The sequence below is a fragment of the Triticum aestivum genome, chromosome 2D, assembly GCF_018294505.1.
Source record: "Triticum aestivum cultivar Chinese Spring chromosome 2D, IWGSC CS RefSeq v2.1, whole genome shotgun sequence".
Classification (NCBI taxonomy): domain Eukaryota; kingdom Viridiplantae; phylum Streptophyta; class Magnoliopsida; order Poales; family Poaceae; genus Triticum; species Triticum aestivum.
The window spans coordinates 470,354,925-470,375,176 of record NC_057799.1 but is presented as its reverse complement, the minus strand read 5'-3'; the positions used below and the strand labels follow the sequence as shown (position 1 = coordinate 470,375,176).

At 46.2% G+C, this 20,252-nt stretch overlaps 1 protein-coding gene and 1 pseudogene across 2 annotated transcripts; one reads left to right on the top strand and one right to left on the bottom strand.

Moving 5' to 3' along the window:
* Positions 1-4,230: 4,230 nt before the first annotated feature.
* On the top strand, positions 4,231-7,736 carry LOC123053873 (general transcription factor IIH subunit 2). The gene is made up of 4 exons (XM_044477458.1): positions 4,231-4,890; positions 5,849-6,310; positions 6,396-6,762; positions 7,296-7,736. Exons 1-4 carry the CDS (start codon positions 4,558-4,560, stop codon positions 7,424-7,426), a joined length of 1,293 nt encoding a protein of 430 aa, XP_044333393.1. The 5' UTR covers positions 4,231-4,557; the 3' UTR covers positions 7,427-7,736.
* A 1,539-nt stretch (positions 7,737-9,275) lies between these two features.
* LOC123055846 (splicing factor YJU2-like) lies at positions 9,276-15,767 on the bottom strand (annotated as a pseudogene). Its single transcript, XR_006426670.1, has 10 exons — positions 15,734-15,767; positions 14,372-14,450; positions 13,126-13,153; positions 12,534-12,761; positions 11,751-11,900; positions 11,524-11,658; positions 11,346-11,411; positions 10,916-11,005; positions 10,048-10,129; positions 9,276-9,818 (listed from the first exon to the last, which is right to left on the bottom strand). The product of XR_006426670.1 is annotated as a splicing factor YJU2-like (transcript).
* Between the last annotated feature and the right edge of the window lie 4,485 nt (positions 15,768-20,252).

The window sequence follows — 20,252 nt, the reverse complement described above, 5'->3', positions numbered from 1 at the left end:
TCCACTTTTCATCGTTGCAAAGTTCTTTGTAGCAATGGTGCAATGTGAAGCCCTTACCACCATTCTACTTGTTGTGTTGCTTGTATAGCTCTTTGATGATAGGGCCATAGCTGTGATTTGCACCCCACTCGGTGGTAAATGGTTGGTTTGATCAATGCAAGCGGATCAGCAGTTGCATTGCTTCAGGATGGTGCCCAAAAGTGCCTAGGAGAGCCTTGAGTGCAGCATAATGCGACGTCCATGATGTTGCTATAATACTAATACTCTTCAATCCTACGCTTAAACTTATCCTTTGATTGATCCATGTCAAACGATGCATCGAGCAACACGTTCATCCAAGGATGACACGAAGGAACGTCTTCTTCTTGAGAATAGTTGTGTGCCCTCGATATCTTCAGCTTCCTTGTGTCTCCATGGGATCATCGACCTCCTCCTCCTCCATCACCAATTCGGGGTCCTCCTCCTCCTCCCTGGCTTCTTCTTGCTGAGCAAACATCGACTCTTCGCAGTGTCAATCATCAAGGCCAAGCATGTGTGACTCCTTCAATTGAGACAAGAATTCGGTCACATTCAACCCCTCCACAGCGTAATCAACAACAACATCAACCACAACAATAACAACAACAACCTCATCACTCTATGCCCGCAAGCAATCACCAATGTATCCGGCGAAAAGAAAAGGCACGAAATTTGACCAGCATTTCATAACCACTTGGCGGCCACGGTCCTCGGCGGCGGCAGCGGTGGCCGGACGTGCTGGACAAGGGGACATAGGGTTCGTCGGAGACGGGGTACAAGGACGATTTCTAGGCACCGGAGTCGCCTCATTATTCGTTGCCTCCTCCTTGGCTAGTGCCTTCATGGCCGCTGTCGGCTTCCTCTCCTACTTGCCACCGTCTGGAGGAATGGGAGAGCGATCTATCATCGTCGGTGCCGCTGCGGCCCTGCCACCACCCTTGCCGCCAGCCTTGGTGATGGTGCGGCGACCCGAAGCAAGTTTTTTGTTGTTGTCCCCAACGTCTTCCTTGGTGGTGGCTGGCAGGGTGACGAAAGGGTCTTGCGGGGTGACAAAAAGTTTGGGTCCTACCTTTTGCCTCCATTTGAAAAGGAAAAAAATGTTTTTGGATCGCATAGGTGATGCCACTCGAGACTCGAGAGAGTGCTTCCTGGCAAAAAAAAAGGAAAAAAAAAGAGAGAGTGCTGCTATGTGACCTGTGATCCCACCGTGGAACTGTAGCAGAAATAATAACTGTACTATGGTGGGTTTTATCTTCACGAGAGATTGGCAAGCACAGCCACCCGTGCTAATGCTATCCTGGTTTTTGCCAGCCAATGCTGACGCCGTCACACCATCCGGAGAAGTAAGCTTAAAGCAAGCAGCAGAGCAGGCCCACCACCTCATCCATTTCAAGCTGGTCAAGGACAATCAAGTTCGTAAACTTTCAGTCACACCAAAACAGTTTGGCAATCATCTCATCAGAAAAAAAGAAGTTTGCCACTCAGCTGAAAATACCACTTACTTACCATTTACCGATCAATCAAGATAACAATTTACCAACCAATCGCAAAGGAAAAACAATTTGTGTGCGCTAAAACATGCGAGTATCGATGAGAAAGTGCTCCGAGGTCTTGACCAGCCGTATTCTTTTTGAGATCAAGAATACTACTGTAGTACTCTACGGCGCAGTGCACACTGACAGCTTGAAAGTTGAATCACTGAAGCCGGCAGAAGACGAACGTCCCGTGGCCAGACGTCAGCTCAGCCTTGCCTCTCTCCATAGCCCACTGCCCCTTGCCTCTCTCGCCATTGCCGCTCCTGAAAGGAACCGGAGGGTGAAATGCTCACGTCTCGATCGATCCATCCATCGAGTATGTCTCGATTGATTTTGGTTTGGTTGGCCGGCGGGCGAGGTAAACTTGCAAGGCAGGAAACGTCGGCGCTTTACTCCTCCTCCCGCCCGCCCAATCTCATCTCTCCCTCACCCTCTGATCCGATGGTAGAATAGAAAAGGCAAGTGGGTCACCCCTTGTCCCGTGCGGCGGTCAGGAATCGCACCGGCGACCAAAGTGGACGAGCAGCAATAGGCGCGTGGTGGATCGACACCTGCCTACGCGGCTGCGAGCAGGAAAAACAAAATGCGAATCTCAGGTGGCAGAGAAACAGAGCCGACAGTGTGCGTGTTGCCAGCTTCACCTGAATTTGGGGTGAAAACAGACGATTGCGTCAATCATATTTTTCACTTTTTCCGTCGCAATTTGGCTCCCCGTCGTGCTCATCCAAGGTACATGAATGTGCCAGCCAAAAGCCATTCTAGACTCCCAGTACTTGGATAAACAAACAAACAAACAAACAAATAATGGCATCATCACAGACCTGCGGATGAACTCAAAATTGGCTCTACGCACCGATCGAACCTGCCGGAGCACTTAAACCGCAACCACCAGCTTGAAGTCGCTCTCAAAAAGTGCTATAAGATTGCTGTATGTTGAGTAGACAGTGGACAAGCAGCGCTGAACTGGTGATGACCCTACAGCGCGGAGGTTGCGATGGATCCTTGTAATCATTGGCGGATCCCGAGTCCAGGGATCATGATTTCCGCGACCTAGTAGAACTGAACCCGCACATGGATATGGACACGCACGCATGAGCACGTGAAAGCGAATGTTACGTCACGTACGGCTGGCCATAGTGGGGGTAACATATAAGTAGTAGTATCATGTACTTGGGACTCGCGAACATGCTTATGTGGCAGGCAATTAAAGAAGAGAAAGATGGTTATAGTAACATAGGTAGATACCGTAACATAATAAATGTGATGCTACTATGTGTCATGCATGACAATAAATGAGACCACCTATGATACTAATCTATGATACTATGCACTATAAAGATACTAACATAGACTAGTAACGTATGCATGTTGCTAGTCTAAGTTACTCCCCACTATGACTAGCCTACGTGCGCCAGACCAAATGCACGATTCAAGAGGCAAGAGGGGGGGGGGGGGGGGGTTGAATAGACCCAGCTGTACTGGTTTCCCTCACCGACTCGCTGAAGATATCTCATCTGTCGATTCAAGATTTCGCTGGGTAATAGGAATTTGAGCCGTGCAAGAGCAAAGACTAGGCACCATCTTAAGATTGAGTGACCACACACCACCCATTATATTACTTAAATTTTAAAAAAAACTCATACTACAGTTAAACCTTGTCTAAATATATACAAAAAGTTCTTGTCTTCCGCATTGGACAAAATGAAGTAAAAATAGACCCTAGCAATCACTAGGGAAAATATAAGGTGATACCACCACTCAAATGCTCCCGTGATACAAAATTGAAACATTGAAATTCAATTGTTTCAATAGATTTCGAAAAAAAATCATGAATGTTCACAACACACGTATCTACAACCTTAAAAAAAACTCAGATCCAAATTCAACATACACATTGGGAAATAAAAAATAAATCTAGTTGTGAATAGTGTGGTTTTCACACTGTTCATGTTTTTGTCTTTATTGACACTATTAATGTTGAATTTGTCTTTTTTGTTTCTCTATGTGTCTACTTTGAACTTGGATCTTATTTTTTTTAGGGTTTGTAGACACCTGTGTTGTGAACATTCACAAATTTTCACTTAATTTTTTAATCATTTTTTTAGAATTGGTAGCATGAGAGTATCCAAGTGGTTGTTGAAGAGCAACATGGATGAGAAGTTCTCGTTAGGTTCGTAACCTTGTACCTCTTGCCTCACCTTGGAATCTCAGGGCGAGATTACCGTTTATGAGGGTCAAACGTAGCAATCCGGGGTCACCTCAAATTAGAAGTTGATTGTTATTTTTGCATAAGCATCATATTGCATAAATTTAAATAATTTTTTAGATATTTTATTTTACCACGAAAAGCTCAAAGCTCGTGAGGAAATGAGCGCTACCTCGAGTCGTTTCAGCTCGTGCTCGTAAGTTAATGAACCGAGCTGATCAGCATTTTTAGCTTTTTTTTAGATTAACGAGCTCGAGCAAAACGAGCTTCACGAGCAACTCGTTTAGCTCGTTAATTTCGCCAGCCTATCTAGGCCCAGCCCACTCTGGCACATTTCGCCAGCCTTTCTAGGCCCAGTTGCCCCAGCAGCCCGGTCATCTAGCGGCCTAGCGCTATACTGCCAAAAACAAAAAAAATTCACGCCACACCCCCGAGCGCAGAGGGAGGAGTGGAGGACTCGAGGCGGCGGCTGCTTCCTCTGCTAGACTACGGCGGCGGCCGAGCCTCGAGCAGCCCGTCCGTCCGGCGACGTTCCGCCCCCGCCGCCCGCCGGCCGCCGGTGTGTGTCCCGCCGCCAGCCTCCCCGATCTCCGTTCTGAACCCCGAGTCCCGACCTCCTGCTGTCCCGCCTGACCCCAACGCCGAGACAGCTCAGAAAGGTCAAGAAAAGCCCCCCACAAAAGGCCCAGGAGCCCCAAACCCAAACACAGCCGCCCAGGCCCATCATCTCCTGGTCCCGACCTCGCACTCCCCCATCCCAGCATCCAACTCCACCTCCACCTCGCCGCCGGCCCCACCATGTACGGCGTCGGCGTCGGCGGCGGCGGAGGCGGGTTCAACGCGCCGTCCACGGCCTCCGGGCGGCGCAAAAACCAGGAGGACGACGAGGAAGAGGAGGAGGAGGAGACGGGCGACGGCCGCGTCCTCGAGGCATGGGAGCGCGCCTACGCCGACGACCGCTCGTGGGAGGCGCTGCAGGAGGACGAGTCGGGCCTGCTCCGCCCCATCGACACCAAGAACCTCGTCCACTCGCAGTACCGCCGCCGCCTCCTGCTCCGCTCCGCCGCCGCCGCGGCCCGCATCCAGAAGGGCCTCATCCGCTACCTCTACATCGTCATCGACCTCTCCAAGGTTAGTTGCTACGCCCTATTTCTTGATTTCCTGCCCGTTAGGTTAGCCATTACGGTCCAGCGCCTGGTTGGGGATCAATGGGGCTGTCGAGCAATGCTGATCGGGCTAATCTCCCTTTGTATTGTTTATTATGACATCCCTACCGAGAGTGATCTGGTGTTCTTGCACACTGTCTACCGAGATGTGGACCAGGGTCACCATTGGTGAAGTGGTGACTGGTGACCAGCTCTAATGCTCTGGATTGATTTGTATGTTAGTAGCTTCACCGAGCTGCGTGTGGTTCTCTATAGAGAGAATGCAGGTCTGAATCCTAGAGCGCTGCTTCATTTTGTTTGTAGGAAGAACTAGTAGACGATCCAATTCGTGTCCTTTAGCTGTGCTGATCGTACGGCACTTCACACCTATCTGGAAGATTGCCTTCTTGCTTATTGTTCTCTTTTAATAGCTGAATGTGTGTGTTGACATGTTATAGTTGGTGTGTGTTAGGGCATTTGGTAGGATTTGTTCATATGGCAGTTATCACTTATCAGGGGCAGACTAGGGCCAAAACCAAAAATTTAATGGAGGTATGCGAATCATTTAGTGCAAGGAATTGGCCAGCTAGTGTCAAAACTATGCCATAAGAAAATAACAGCTTTACTGTTGAGTATCACTTAACATAATAGTAAAGAGTTTATGTTGGTCTGACAGAACTTTATATGTCTTGTGCATGTGTTCTTTTAGAAAATGTTCATGTTGTTTTCTCTTCATCACCATTTCCTTTCGCTCTTGCAGTGTAGCTGATAACATAATATTTGAGCAGCATATATTGTCTAGTTTGAACAATTAGGAATTTAGGATCCTCAAGATTTGTTGTTTGTAATTTGTGTGCGTTGCATTTTATACTGTTCACAACTTGCGTTTCTTCTTTTCATTCTCTTGTAATCACCTTTTGTCTGGTTGTATTTTGCTCATTTAGGCAGCTTCAGAAATGGATTATCGCCCTAGTCGAATGGCTGTTGTTGCTAAGTGTGCTGAGGCATTCATAAGGGAATTCTTCGATCAGAATCCCTTGAGCCATGTTGGGCTAGTGACAATTAAAGATGGCATTTCTCATCGACTTACGGAGATTGGAGGGAGTCCAGAGTCACAGATTAACGCATTGATGGGCAAGCTTGAGTGTTCTGGTGATTCATCTCTGCAGAATGCTCTAGAACTTGTCAATGGTTACTTGAACCAGATTCCTTCCTATGGTCACAAGGAAGTATTATTTTTGTACTCCGCACTGAACACATGTGATCCTGGTGATATCATGGAGACAATAGAAAAATGCAAGAAATCCAAAGTTAGATGTTCTGTTATTGGGCTTGCTGCAGAAATTTTCATTTGCAAGCATCTCTGTGAAGAGACTGGTGGATCCTATACGGTTGCACTAGACGAGGTGCTAAAATATGCTTGTGTTTGTAGCTTTTACTTTTGATATTCAAATCCTGTGATGATGAGATAATGTTTCTTTCTTTTGGCAGTCCCACTTCAAGGAATTGCTGCTTGAACATGCTCCTCCACCACCTGCCATTGCAGAGTATGCTGCAGCTAATTTGATTAAGATGGGTTTTCCACAGAGGGGAGCAGAGGATCTTATCTCCATCTGCTCTTGCCACAAGAAAATTAAGTCTGGCGCTGAAGGTTACATATGTCCCAGATGCAAAGTTAATGTATGTGAGCTTCCAACGGAGTGCCGAACATGTGGTCTAACACTTGTTAGTTCCCCACATCTGGCACGATCCTATCACCATCTCTTCCCTGTAGCGCCGTTTGATGAGGTGACGTTCAAATTAGGTCAAAAGGGAGGACAAAATTGTTTTGGCTGCCAGCAGAGTCTCATTAACACCGGTATGCTTAAACACATCTCCGCCCAAATATGCTGCCTTCTTGCTTCGGTTAATTTTCTTCAGATGAGGAAATATATCTTTAATGTCCTTGGTCTCTGTGTTAGAAAAGGAGGAATTATCATAATGAAGCAGTTCCAGTCTTTGTTGCCTTATTTATTTTCTGCCCTTCCATTTAGTGGTTGTTATTGTGTATACCATGGGGTGCTTTCTTTATCCATGTTATTGTCACTTCAGAGTGAAGTGTGGATCATCAACTTAACCCCACGAACAAAGTTGCATAGTGCAGAGGGCAACATATATGAAAACCAGCCTTAGATTGTTTCAGCATTTAGAAGCGAACTGTCAATGGAACATAAATTAGTTCTGTAGTTTCAAGAGTGGGGGGAGTTATTATTCTTCTGAATTCACATGATTATCTTTTCTTGACAATCTCATTTATGTTTTTGTTCTATGTTATGCTAGTAGGAGTATCTTATATATTCTTATGCGCTGTAATCATGAGGTTCATTGACTATACCTCCATGAACATTGCAGGTGGCCAGTCTAATATCCATGTCCGCTGTCCAAAATGCAACCACCACTTCTGCTTTGACTGTGATATTTACATCCATGAGAGCTTGCATAACTGCCCCGGTTGCGAGAGTCAGCGCAGTTCATCTCGGTAGAGATGTCATCTTGTGCATTGTTCAGGTGTTGATCCTTTTTTGAGTCGGAGCTGCGCATTGTTGTAAGCTTTCTGGTGCACTGACATTGATGACAGTATTGCTGGATAATCAAACAGTGTACAGATAACACCTGTCATCCTTTGTTGGCGCCTCTTGTTAGATTGGGCTAGCTAGTTAATATCTATTGATGCAATTAGAGGTCGAGGTGCTATGAGAAGAGACGTGAGAAATGTACAACGTGAATGGAAACCTGCTGCTTCTTGCTGTTTTTTTATGGAGCAAGATCAATATATGTTATTTTCTTCATTCAGTATCGTGACTCGTGTCTTTGCTTCACATGCCACCGCGGGGGCAACTTGCGTAGAAACAGCTTTATTAATCCCCTGGTCCACTAAGGGCATCTCCAACTCGTTAGTGGACAGGGGACTAGTCCGCGCACACGGATGTGAAAGTCGGTCATCCAATGCTATTTGCATATGTCTCAAATCGGTTTTAAACAAACCGGATGAATTACATGCAAATCGGTTTTAAACAAACCGGATGAATTACATGCAAACCGGACGAAAACATTTACATTTCAAGCATATTTTAACTAAACTATACCGGGTTGTGGTAAAACTAGTCTACGATCAGCCGCGGTGGATCTTCACTCCAAAGACATGTCTTCCCTATGTGCAGCAACCCGTTCATTGGACTGCTGGTAGCCCTTGAGGGATATCCGTCAGCGAGAGGGATCAGGTTGATTTTTGGGCGGGGGAAGACGGTCATTGTGGTCTACGCCTCCGTTCACCGGGCAAGACACCGGCTGTGTAACTCAGGCGACGCAGTGGCAGTGACCTCCGTGGGACCCATGCGGCGGCGGCCTCCCATGATCTACTTCTCCTCGCTGTCAGCGGTGACCGTGGACGTGCCGGCCTTCGCCAACATGGTTTCTTTCCCCACATGCCCGACGCATTGCCGCCATTGCTCGCGGCGGATTTGACAGGACATGACCTTGTCCAGGCTGGACTGGCGAGGAGGGGGTGGCGATGGCGATGGTGGTGGCGCCAGATCCTGAGGGTTTGCCTTCAAGCCAACCTTTATCGGGCTAGCTCGCCGGGCAACCCAGGCAGCTGCAATGCCGGAGAAGTCCTTTTGTTCGCCGGAGGCCATGACGGGTGTTGTACAAGGAGATGGAGAGAACGGGAGTGAATTGTGGTTCTTGCTCGACGCTTGGACACGTTTATATAGCGGGCGGATGCAAGTAGGCAGCCAGAGAGGTGTTTAATGTTCGCCGGCATAGGAACAGACTATTGGCGCTCGGGGCGCCGGAGTAGGTTCCTCAGCACAACACCGATTAATGGAGGTAGGCGGGCAGGCAGATGTCGTTTCAATGGGGAGAGGTGTGCACCGGTGGACGGCGCTCTCGGGTGGCGAGCCGCTGCAATGCCAGCTCCAGTGAGCGGTCGCGTCCGCTCTGGGCCGACATAAAAGCGGCAGCTGACCCGACATAAAAGCGGCAGCTTACTTTAGACAGGAAAGCACGCGGAAAATGTGTTTTGATGGGCCAGGTTAGTCATACGCGAGCGTGGCAACAATCCGAACGTCCGTAAAGTCTCCACCATTTGTCTTCGGTTTACAGGAAAAGGTGTGTCCGGACTGTCAAACTATCCTTTATAAGTACTTTTAGGACGGTGTACCATGTAATTACTCCTCTGTAGTGTCAAAAACGCTCTTATATTATGAGACAGAGGGAGTACATAAGAAATGTTCATTAGCAAAAAGAAAACTACATAAGAAATGTACAGAAACATACATAGGCTCACACGACGAAGACATGAACACAAATGGACAAATCGGAACAGAGAGCTATCCACAATCTGAGTGTTGCTTCCCTTGAATTTTTGTCAGTTCTTTTACAAGATATCAGTAATATGATCCCCAGATATAATTCTTCAACTGCTCTGAATTTGTAGATTTTATTAAAAAAATCTTTCTAACACGGATATATCTGGACTATTATTAGCTGCCATAGATTTGCAACAGTATAAGCTTACAGTTTGCATTAGAGAGTTTATTTACTCCCTGGAAAGGGCAGGCGAGACTTTGCTGAAGTAGACAATTACATTCTGAGTTGCACCATCGTGCTTACAGCGGTGCTAGTCTCCTCAGGCGCAGATGTGACTCCAAGACGTGTTGTCTTCAGTCATCACTTTTGAAGCTATCATACTGGCAGAGGAACTGAAGAACATTGGTCTTCTCTTCTGAAGCTCCACTTTTTTCCTCTGCGGCGGGTGCTTTGCCGTTATCTTGGACAGCTGCGGATTCATCTTCTGTTTCTTCTGAGGATTAGCGCCAACGGTCTTCGGTTTTACTATGAATATGGGCATCTTAGATGCCACGGACTTGTTTCCTGTACGGCACAATTTAACAGTAAGTAACCCATTGCAAACAGCAACATAAACAAGGACCTTGGCAATCAAATGATAGTCATGCCAAGATAAGCTGCCTCAGTACAAGTTATGTGGAACAGGATCAGGCTCAGTGCATGTTAAAATAGCAAATTATCAAATATGTGCAATCATGGACCTTAACAGTACAAGCGATACGGTGAAACAAATGATGAACGTGTATGTGCCTACCTTCTTTGTTGGAACTCTCAGGACCATTAGTTTTGGTCAAGACATCTGTTGGATTTAACACTGATTCAGACGATCCATTGATCTGCAAACCAAAAATAACAGAACTCTCACCCAACCAAACAAACAAATTTAAGAGACATCCAATTGAAAACTAGAAATATAGGAAAATATACATGGCAAGACAGCAAAGCAAGCAATATACCCTCCCTTCACAGAAATATCTTCAACATAAATCGCTACAATGAGACTACTCCATAACACCATTAGATTTGTGCCAATGTTTCCTATTAGTTATGTACGAAATATTGCTCAATGACCAGCATTTACTCTTATCAGTGAATTTCTGGTTCAAAATGGCTTAACGTCCACTTAACACCAACTGTTGCTATATCTAATGCAAATTGAAAACCTATCCCAGAAAATGACAATAAACGCTTCACACAAAACAACTTGTATTTCAGTATTTGAAGCTTAGTTATTAGCTACTCCCTCCGTTCCAAAATAGATGACTCAACTTTATACTAACTTTAGTACAAAGTTAATACAAAGTTGGGTCATCTATTTTGGAACGGAGGGAGTAGCTTACATTTTGAAAAAATCTATATAAAAAAGCTGCTTATTTACAGTTTACACATCAAGAAGAGGAATGCGGAGATGCTTCATACAGAACAAGCATACTATATGTTTGGAAGGATAGTTCAGTATATTTTGAGATGTAACTGTGTCAGGTCAACTAGTTTGGGAGGATGAAATAAAATTCAAGCTGATGGTCTATAGTGATCTTATAACAATTGATGATTAAGAACATAAAACTGACAAAAAGAAATATAAACAGAAAAGGAAAGGAAGAATACAGTAAGACAAGTACCTTTGCCGTGACATTTGACTGGTCTGGCATACCGAAACCTTCATCATCGCCGTCATCATCTTCGATCTGTTTCACATAATCTTTTGAGTTCTGCAATAGCCAACAGTATGAGAGGGTTAGAAAAAACTTATGCACAAGTTTGCACCTGCAGGTACATATGGAAGTCGAGATAGAGGATTACTCGGAAAGTGATTGATTTGATAAGTTCTTCATCTTCTTCATCTAGTTCTTCTACTGTTTTTTCCTCCTCTAATCACACAAAACTACAAATGTGTGAGAGAGAGAGAGAGAGAGAGAGAGAGGGGTTTTAATAAAATTGTACCAGGACCACCATTTCATAAGCAAGCTACTCTAAGTAATTCCCTAAAAAATGAAACACTCCATGTAATTTTTTTTATAAAACATACAGAAAACATCTGCGAGGACTTGCCTTAAGGTGAGCAGAGTGCTTCAAAATTTCGAGCATCTGGTCAACGGATACTCCTGCATGTCTCGACTGCAAACAGCACAAGAAAACAATGTCAGTAGTCAGCAAGTCAACATTTCATGTGCATATACATGTACAGTTTAACAGAACTTAAAAGAATGGCCAGATGACCAGATTGTACCTTCATGGACCGCATCTCTTCTAAAGCAGCAATTACGTCCATGTCCTGCTTTGAGTCGTTTGCTCTGTTCTCCAGTAATCTCATTGCATCGCCCATCTCCTCCACTTTTCGTTTTCTCTTCTCTTTGTCCACAACCTGAACAAAAGAAGATACATCAACATGATTAAATTCAAGCTCAAAATGACAGAAAAACAGAAGCTGTTCAGGATATGCCGTATACCACTCACCTCAATGTCTTTACGCCAAGGCTCAGAATTTCGACTAGCCCCAGATTCCACCGTATAGTCTGAATTCTGGGGGTCTGTTTTAAAGGTAATCTCAGTTGAGCACCTAGTACAGCTGAATTAAAACCTAAATATCTGTATTCCCAAGTATGTCTGCACACAAAATAAATAATAATCACATTAGCATGGATTTGCATTGCACTAATAACAGTGACCAAGATACATAGTGGATATGGATATACAATACAAAAAATCCAAGCAATGGATAATAACATGTAAGGTTTTGCTTCCCCGTGTAGTATGAACACTAGATGCCAATAATGGTTGTCGATTCAAATGATCGGATCGACACTCTCGGAATAACACAAAAACTGCATTTTAACTAAAATGTAGTGCAGGGCACTTCGAGACTAAATGTGAGTTTGTAACTTTGTATGCCCCACTTTTGATACTTCATAGAAGCATGAACTTTGTGCTGCATGCCAGTAAAGATTACGAAAACAGAAAGGAGATGGTTTAATATTCCAGAGGGTCTGATTTGACTAGCTGCTTTGACTAGCAAGATCTCCTTACGACTCGGGTCACTAAGATAGTACTAGCTTTTGGTCCAGACCGGAACAAAGCATCGACAGGCAAACACCACGGTATGACACTCACGGTCTCCAATCGAAGCGCTAATCGACTTCAGATTTGCGCAATTCGCGCGCACCGCGGTTCTAGGGTTAAATAACTAGGCCTGGAAACCGCGACAGAAGGACGGACGGGGGCGCGGCGGCGCATGCGCACCTCGCCGATGCAGTCCTCCTTGCGCGAGTTGAGCTTGGTACCCTTGTAGATGTAGGTCCCGCAGGTGCCGCACCGGATGCTGATGGGGAGCCTCATGCTCACCTGGATCTGCTGGTTATTGGGCTGCTTCTGCCGCGGGATCTTCGCCGGGTAGAAGTCCGGCGGGTAGTACTTGTTCGGCGCCTTCCGTTCACCTATCCCGAGGCAGCCAGAGAGCTCGCCGGAGCACTAGCGCCGGAGAGGGGGGCCGGCGGGTCGCAGAGGCGGTAGGGGTTTGGGTTGCGCTCGGGATCGGCCGCTCGGCTAATCACCGAGGAATATCAACCGGGCTCGAACCGTCACGAAAAGAAAACGCAACCGGGCTCGTGGTCGGTGTCGGTATCGGCTTCTGGTCTTCTGGACGTGTAATAAATACAAATTTGAACGATTTTACACACAAGTTTTACGCTACTAGTAAGCGTGCACGTGCAACGCACGCCTCAATCAAACCATGTCAAATTCATGCGGGTATAGACTTATGAATTCATACGCTAGGATGGCCCATTCTCTATAAACAAAAGGAGAAGTACAAATCCATCAATCATCTTTTTACGATACCAAACACACCACATAAATCATAACTGTACAAAAAATGTCACAAATAAATGGCAATCAACTGGGTGGACAACTTCTCCACGGAGAATGTAAGGGCGTAGCCTATTTAGTCTGTTGTATAGTAAAAATGGCATCAAATATCCTATAAAGATTTCAGAATGTTTATTTTCTTGGTGAAAATGAAAGGAACACATAAACATTGTCCAAGTGGTGTCAATGCAAAGTTGGAACAAAGATACCCAAAATATAGTAGTCTTGGCAGAACTGAATTAGTTTTCTTCTTGGATTCAGGCTACTTGTTATCTTCAAAATTTGAAGGCTCGATAGTTGCGGTAATGCCACCCATGGGAGTCATAGCAGGCCCGCCTGCGAGCAGGAAGGGTCGGAATTTCTTTGCCCCATTCTTAGTTTATCTCAGCTTCTCATGGAGTGGAGCTATAGTTCAGACAGATAGTATCTATCGTGTATATAGTTGCAGAACATCTAGAAGCTAAAAACAGATAATAAAGCGTTAGATTCATGGTAAGGACATGGAGAGAGGGGACTTAACATTTTCTCATTGACACTATTTATCCATTCTTGTAATATGATTATTTTCTTACAAGTCCTACTTCCCATAACATTCTTTATGTTTTGACGCCATTGCTTCAACAAACTCCGTTGAATGCCGTAGATCTATGGAGTAGGGGAACAACTGCTCTAAATTAACATCATCATTTTGATCCTAATTAGCAAGAATATACTTAAACAGAATCAACAACAAAAAATTAGTGGGTACACAAAATATTTATGGCCCCGTTGCAATGTAGGTGAACATATTTATCACCTTGAGCACTCGTGTTGTTATCTTTTTCTAGCTAGAAAATAAAAATATCAAAGCTTGCCAATGGAGCAGTGTCCATATCCTTCTAGTTAGATATAATCCAAACCTGACCCACGAAAAAAAAAATATAATCCAAACCTGCCAATCAATTGTTATCATCAGGCAAATCATGTATGCTCAATGCACACCTGAAGTAATGAACAGAGATTTACAGTCAAATCCCGTTGGACAGAATGCGCGCACCCTAATACAATTCACGCAAGCATCATGCCACACTGTCCTCAAAACCCGCGTTCATCTGCAACCTCTATGGTTGTGATGAATGGATAAACATTGTACAGAAACACAAATTGTCAAACAAGTCTGATTACTTCTGTCATGGCCATACATAAAGTACATGGTTAGAGAACTGAAGTTGTACCTTTCTGCACCTTGAAGTGCATTTTGGATCACTTTTACAGGGTCGATGATACCAGCCTTGACCATATGAGCATACTCCTCTACAGTAACCAAAATGCAAGAGTTAAGTACGGAACCTCAAAACCGTTGGAGGAATATGAAACATGTCGATTTTTAGTGCACTTGAAATGAACAGCTAAAACACGATTAAAAAGCACAGGCCTATTGCTGCAACATAGCCCAAACTAAGATTGACTTGTTCTAGTAGCTTCCAAATAAATATGGTGATCAGGGGAGCCTGTAGAACTTCAGGAACAATTAATATATGGATTAACAGGCCTGAGATAGTAATGAGAGAGCACAAACAACATATAACCAGGCTGCAAATAAAGTAACAAGAATGAAGTGGAGAAATATATTTAAGATGCTAAAGGAAAATTTGATGTAGAACAGAGTATACACAATAGTAAAATTATCACAATTCACTATCCTGCAATGTAACAACAGTGCATACACATCAATTCCTCCAAATCATCGTACCTAATTTCAGAAAGTAATGACCAGTCCAAAAAGACATACAAATTATCGGAAAGTCTTCACCAGATTGGCAATCAGATAGAAGGGAGAAATCAATTGGTCATGCACCTGACCCTCATTGGAGAAAAGAATATACAACACGGTGGCTATGATTATGCTGAAAAGAAAACATACATGAGAGGAAGAGCTATCGAGAATCATTCTGCAGCGAACATACTTTGAAAGAAAAGTGACGACCAAGCAAAATTATGTACCCAACACTGTACCTTCCCGATTCCCCATGACAAGTATCGCGTCGGTACTCCACTGTCAAGCTGCTCGTTGTTCTGCAGCTTGTCGTCGTGTACCTGCGCCTTACCATGATGAAGAGTTTTTGTGGCCACGCGCGCTTGGATGGCGTATCGAGGCAATCGGCCAGGGGCACACAGCAGGGTGATGCGAGGAGGACGTCGGGATTATGGCCGGATAACGATGGTCGGCGGTGGCTGTGTGTGCCAATCGTGCGAGCAGACTGGATAATGACCTGTGTTTCATTGCTTGACTAAACAGCTCCGAAACTAAAAATATATTCAAAATTAAAGTCGTTCCAGGCCTCGCAATGCATCACAGGATCTAGTGTAGGTGTAGCAGGAATTGATCATCACAGGAAACAATGCATATGTAGCAGGTATTGATCTTGACAGGAAACATTGTCATCGCCACCGGTTTTTATTCTGTGTGTGCACAAATTAGCATCCCGAAGATCAAATAGTTAGGTTGTACTACAGATAATTGAACACAAATTAAACGTCAGAGTTACAATAAAGTGATACATGAAAGTTTTTTAAAGCAATCTGCACCAACACACCTGTAACTTCCAAGTGATTTCTAGCATTGCCCATCAGTCTAACTCGAAGCATATATGATTCTTTCAGAAGAAGGGAAAAAAACCATACATACACACACAAAACAGTACAAAGATGGGTGCTTCAAACGACCATGTATTAAAAATGAATCTAGAAGTTTAGATGTATGCTAATGTGAGAACAGCCTATTGTCCTCAAACAAAGGGTAAATTGACAACGGAATATGATATAAAAATTTCACTCGGCAAGAGCTATACATGCACTGCATGTTCGTGCTTGGTGGTTATCACAAGAAAAAAAAATAGTGCTCCATGTTCAAATTAGAATTAGAATTCATGTGCCACCGAATTTCCAGAAAGCCAAATTGGCAACGGATGTCAGATTGCAAGTAGATTAGAGATAGGAGAAATAATCTTATTCTTACGACAGAGGTTGCGGTGGAGCTTTTCTCTACCGTGTGCGCCAATGTCCCTGACAGCGGCCACGCCCGCGTGCGTACACGTCCCCGGCGGCTGGGCGACGGAGGCCACGGCCGCGTGCGTTCACGCCGGGCAGCAGGCCGGCGGAGGCCAGGCCCGCCGCGGCGGCAACGACCACGACCACGTGTGTCCAGGTTGGGCGGCGGAGGTCACGTGCCCGGTGGCGGCGACGGCCAGAGTCCATATCGGACGGCGGCGGCGACAACCACGGCTGCGTGCTTCCACGCCAGATGGCGGGGCGACGGAGGCCACGTGCCCGGCGGCGGCGACGGCGACGGCCGCGTGCGTCCACGTCTGGCGGTAGGGCGGCAGAGCCCACGTGCTCGGCGGCGGCAACAACTCCCGCATGCGCCTGCGAGAACACAGCCTGTTTGGTAAACACTTAGCAGGGGAATGGGAGTTTGCACAAGGATGTTTATGAAGGGATTAGTCATGGGAAGTAGATTTTTACTCCCATTCCCTTGTTTGGTATATGATGAGAATTAGCGTGGGATAAAACTCTGCTCACGAATTAACAGGGTACCCCTGGGAAGAAATAGGTGTGAATTGGCTTCCTCAACTCCCATTCCCCTTCCTACTTAAACTCCCATTCCCTCTAATCAAATAGTGGACTTTTAATCTCCTCACCCCTCAACTCCCATTCCCCATCTCGAATTCCCCCAAACCAAACACGCGGGATGCGAGGGGCGGTTGGGTTAAAGACGGACGTGCGCGGGGCAGGACGTACGGTGGCAGAACATCGAATCTGGGCCATCCAATTGGTTGGCAGACCATGGAGGCGAAACTGACCCTTAGATATCGTTAAGTGGAATAGATCCTAGGGTACTGATTGTCCTGTGTACACTAATCCAGGTGGGTTTAGGATAAGTAATGTTTGTTTTTTTAATAGTAGTGTAGATGTAGAAAAGAGTCCGTCACGGACGCCTAATCCAATCCCCGCCCGCGAATCCAGCCAATTCACAGGAATCTGGCCGACTCCAACGCACGACCCAATTAGGTCTGTTCATGTTCGTTTTTAGTTGAAACAAACAAATGACACGGCTACGCTCGAGAGCAAAATCAAAATTTATGGCGGCTCCTAGACGCCATCCGGATGTACTAGATAGTAAAAACAACAGACATCTTTCCCATCATCCGATCTGAGCCTTTCATGCCGTCAGATAAGTCAATGAAAACACACTATTTTCCTTAGCCCTTCCCCATCATGGCACCAGTTCACGCAACTTCCCCGCGGCACACCCGCTTCACTGCAAGACAACGTCGACGCACTAGCGGCTCGTAGCATGGCGTCGTTATTGTAGCAAGTCGACGTCCGTCGAAGCACCGGCTCGCAATATGGACGTCGACGGTCGTCGCAGCACCAACTCGCAGCATGTCGACGACCGTCGCAACACCGGCTCGCAGCACGGCGACGCCATCGCAACATCACCGGAGTAGCCCAAGCTGTTGCAGCATCGGCTTGCAGCATGTCGGCGGCCATTGCAACATCGCCAGAGTAGCCCGAGCCACCGCCGCAACATCCGGCGCGGCATCGACTCGTAGCAAGTCGGCGGCCGTCGCAGCATCGCTGGAGTAGCGGGAGCCGTTGTTGCAGCATCGGCTCACAGCACATCGACGGCCATTGCAGCATCGCCGGAGTAGTCTGAGCCGCCGTCGCAACAGTTGGGCCCCTACAAGCATCGTTGGCCCGCGCCACTCGCAGCATCGCAGCAAAGCCACCGTTGTAGCAGCTCCATTGGACTCGGAGCAACCCCGCCGCAGACTGTCACAACATCATCACCGTCGAGCGTTGAAGCACATGGGCCGCCTTCACAGCAAAGGTCCCCCCGTCTCATAGCGGCGGAGGCTCTCCCGGGTTCACTTGGGGTGGGGTGGCGCTAGTTGCGTAGCAGAACGAAAGAGACGGATCCATAACAACCTGCTGCAAAGCTTGGGGAAATCCCTCGCCAGCGAGAGATTCAATCGAGGATGAAGAGAGCTAGAGAGAGGAAAGGAGAGGGACGGCATGCTCACGGGTGAGATGGGAATGTGTGGCGTACATGATGGAAAAGAAGATAAGGATAGGGATGGGTTGCACGGGCCCATGGGACACGTGGCTTAAGAAGCATGTTGTTGCGTGCGGCGTTGTGTACATCCAGATGGAGCGAAGGAGTTTCCAAATTTATCCTTTCCGCTTTGACCCAAATCCAGTGCAAATTCGGGTCGTCCTTGGGCCCGCATGGCGACCATGCAATTGATTCTCATCCCACCAGCCTCATTTAATTTGCATGTGTGGGAGGGCCCGCATGTCAGCCACAGAGATGCCCTCGCCGCATCTTTTTTAACGGCAGGTGGTGGACCAGCCAGTTCACTTCCATCTCCTCCTGTGACCTTCCACACTCTTATGCTCCCTACTCGCCGACACCCATCGACCCTGAGCCGCCCTAGCTCAGTTGGCCGCCACGCCATGGGCATGTGAAAGAGGATCCCCGGCAAGTTAAGGAAGCACGACCACGAGGTGAGTCGTCTTTAGGGCCGCCCGCTGATGAGTGATATTTTTACACTCATTTCATCTTTGTTTAAACCGAGTTATTTCAATTAGAAAGAGATATTCGCTCTGATATTGGCACTAATGACTAATGAATGCAAAGGATTCCACAAATCCTCTCTTTGATGTGTTTCCACAGGAAATGGGCTAAAAAAAGAAAGAAATCACGTGTGGAAATGGAATGAAAAAAGAATGGAGGAGGAAAGAATCACCAGGGGATGTCTGCGCGGAAACAACAGAAAAGACGGTGTTTCATACGGGCATGAGCGCCCGTATGGCGTGGATTCCAAGCCAGGTTGTCCAACCTAACATCTTTCGTTAAGGGACCCCGTCGAAAGGTGAATAGAGAGATGAGCACGGAGCACGGAAGTCAGACCCTCTTCTGGCCAGTTCTTTTAGGCGGCTTAAAAAATAAGCCGCCTCTCCCCAGCTTAAAAAATAAGCCGCTTCCAAAATTTGTTGAGACTTCTAGATCACTAATCCCATAACTAGTTCAGAAGCCCCAATAAATGAGGGAGGCGACTTATGGAAAAAACTGGGGAGGAGGCGGCTTATTTGTTAAGCCGTCAAAAGAACTGGCCCATCATCATCATCCTCATCCTCAAACCCTAGCTGCCGTCATCTCCATAGCCGTCTCCACCACCACCATAGTGCTCATCCATCCCATTCATACTTGTAATCATGCGTCCCTGAGTAGTTCGTCAAGGCTTATGTCTCAACCCATACCTTACCAAACTACTCACGCATCCATTGTAAAACATATTGCAATTAATCAATCTCAAGATGTGTTCTTCAATGTTTTCTTCGCGCGATCTGATCTCCATGCGTGAGTAGTTCGATAAGGTACGGGTTGAGGCATAAGCCTTGCAACCCAAGATATTTGTTGAGGGTATCAATGGAAGACTTTGATATAACATCCCGAATGTGTGAAATAAAATTGTTCCATGCACTACAAAAAATACACTTCCGTGATGATACGTGTTTGTCACAGTAGGTCACGTTTTCTGTCATGCATGTACATCCATGACGATTTTATGACAGAATCAAGATAGTCATACATGCGCTGTCGTAGAAGTGTTCCATGACATTACCAAAATTATCATCACGGAAGTGTCTACTTCCATGACGATAAATCGCGCGTCATAGAAGTGCTTTCGTCAAGGGTGACCGACACATGGCATCGACCGTAACGGGTCGCCGTTAAGCTATCGGGTCCGATTTTGGATCCGATAACCCATTAACAGCCCGGACCAATGGGGATTTTCCACGTGTAAAATTCTCATTGGCCAGAGGAAACACTTGTTGGCTCAACGTTCGGACAGATGTCATCCACTCATTGGACAGGAGGCGCCTATGATACGTAGACACATGGCACGACCCAACAGAGGCCCATTCCAGTGAAAAAGCCGGCCCAGCTAAAGGCCCACCATGTTTTTTCAGGCACTAGTGGGCTGGCCCGTTAACAGTCTGCCATGTTTTTGGTCAAATTGAGGCCCATACCAGATCAGGCCCGTT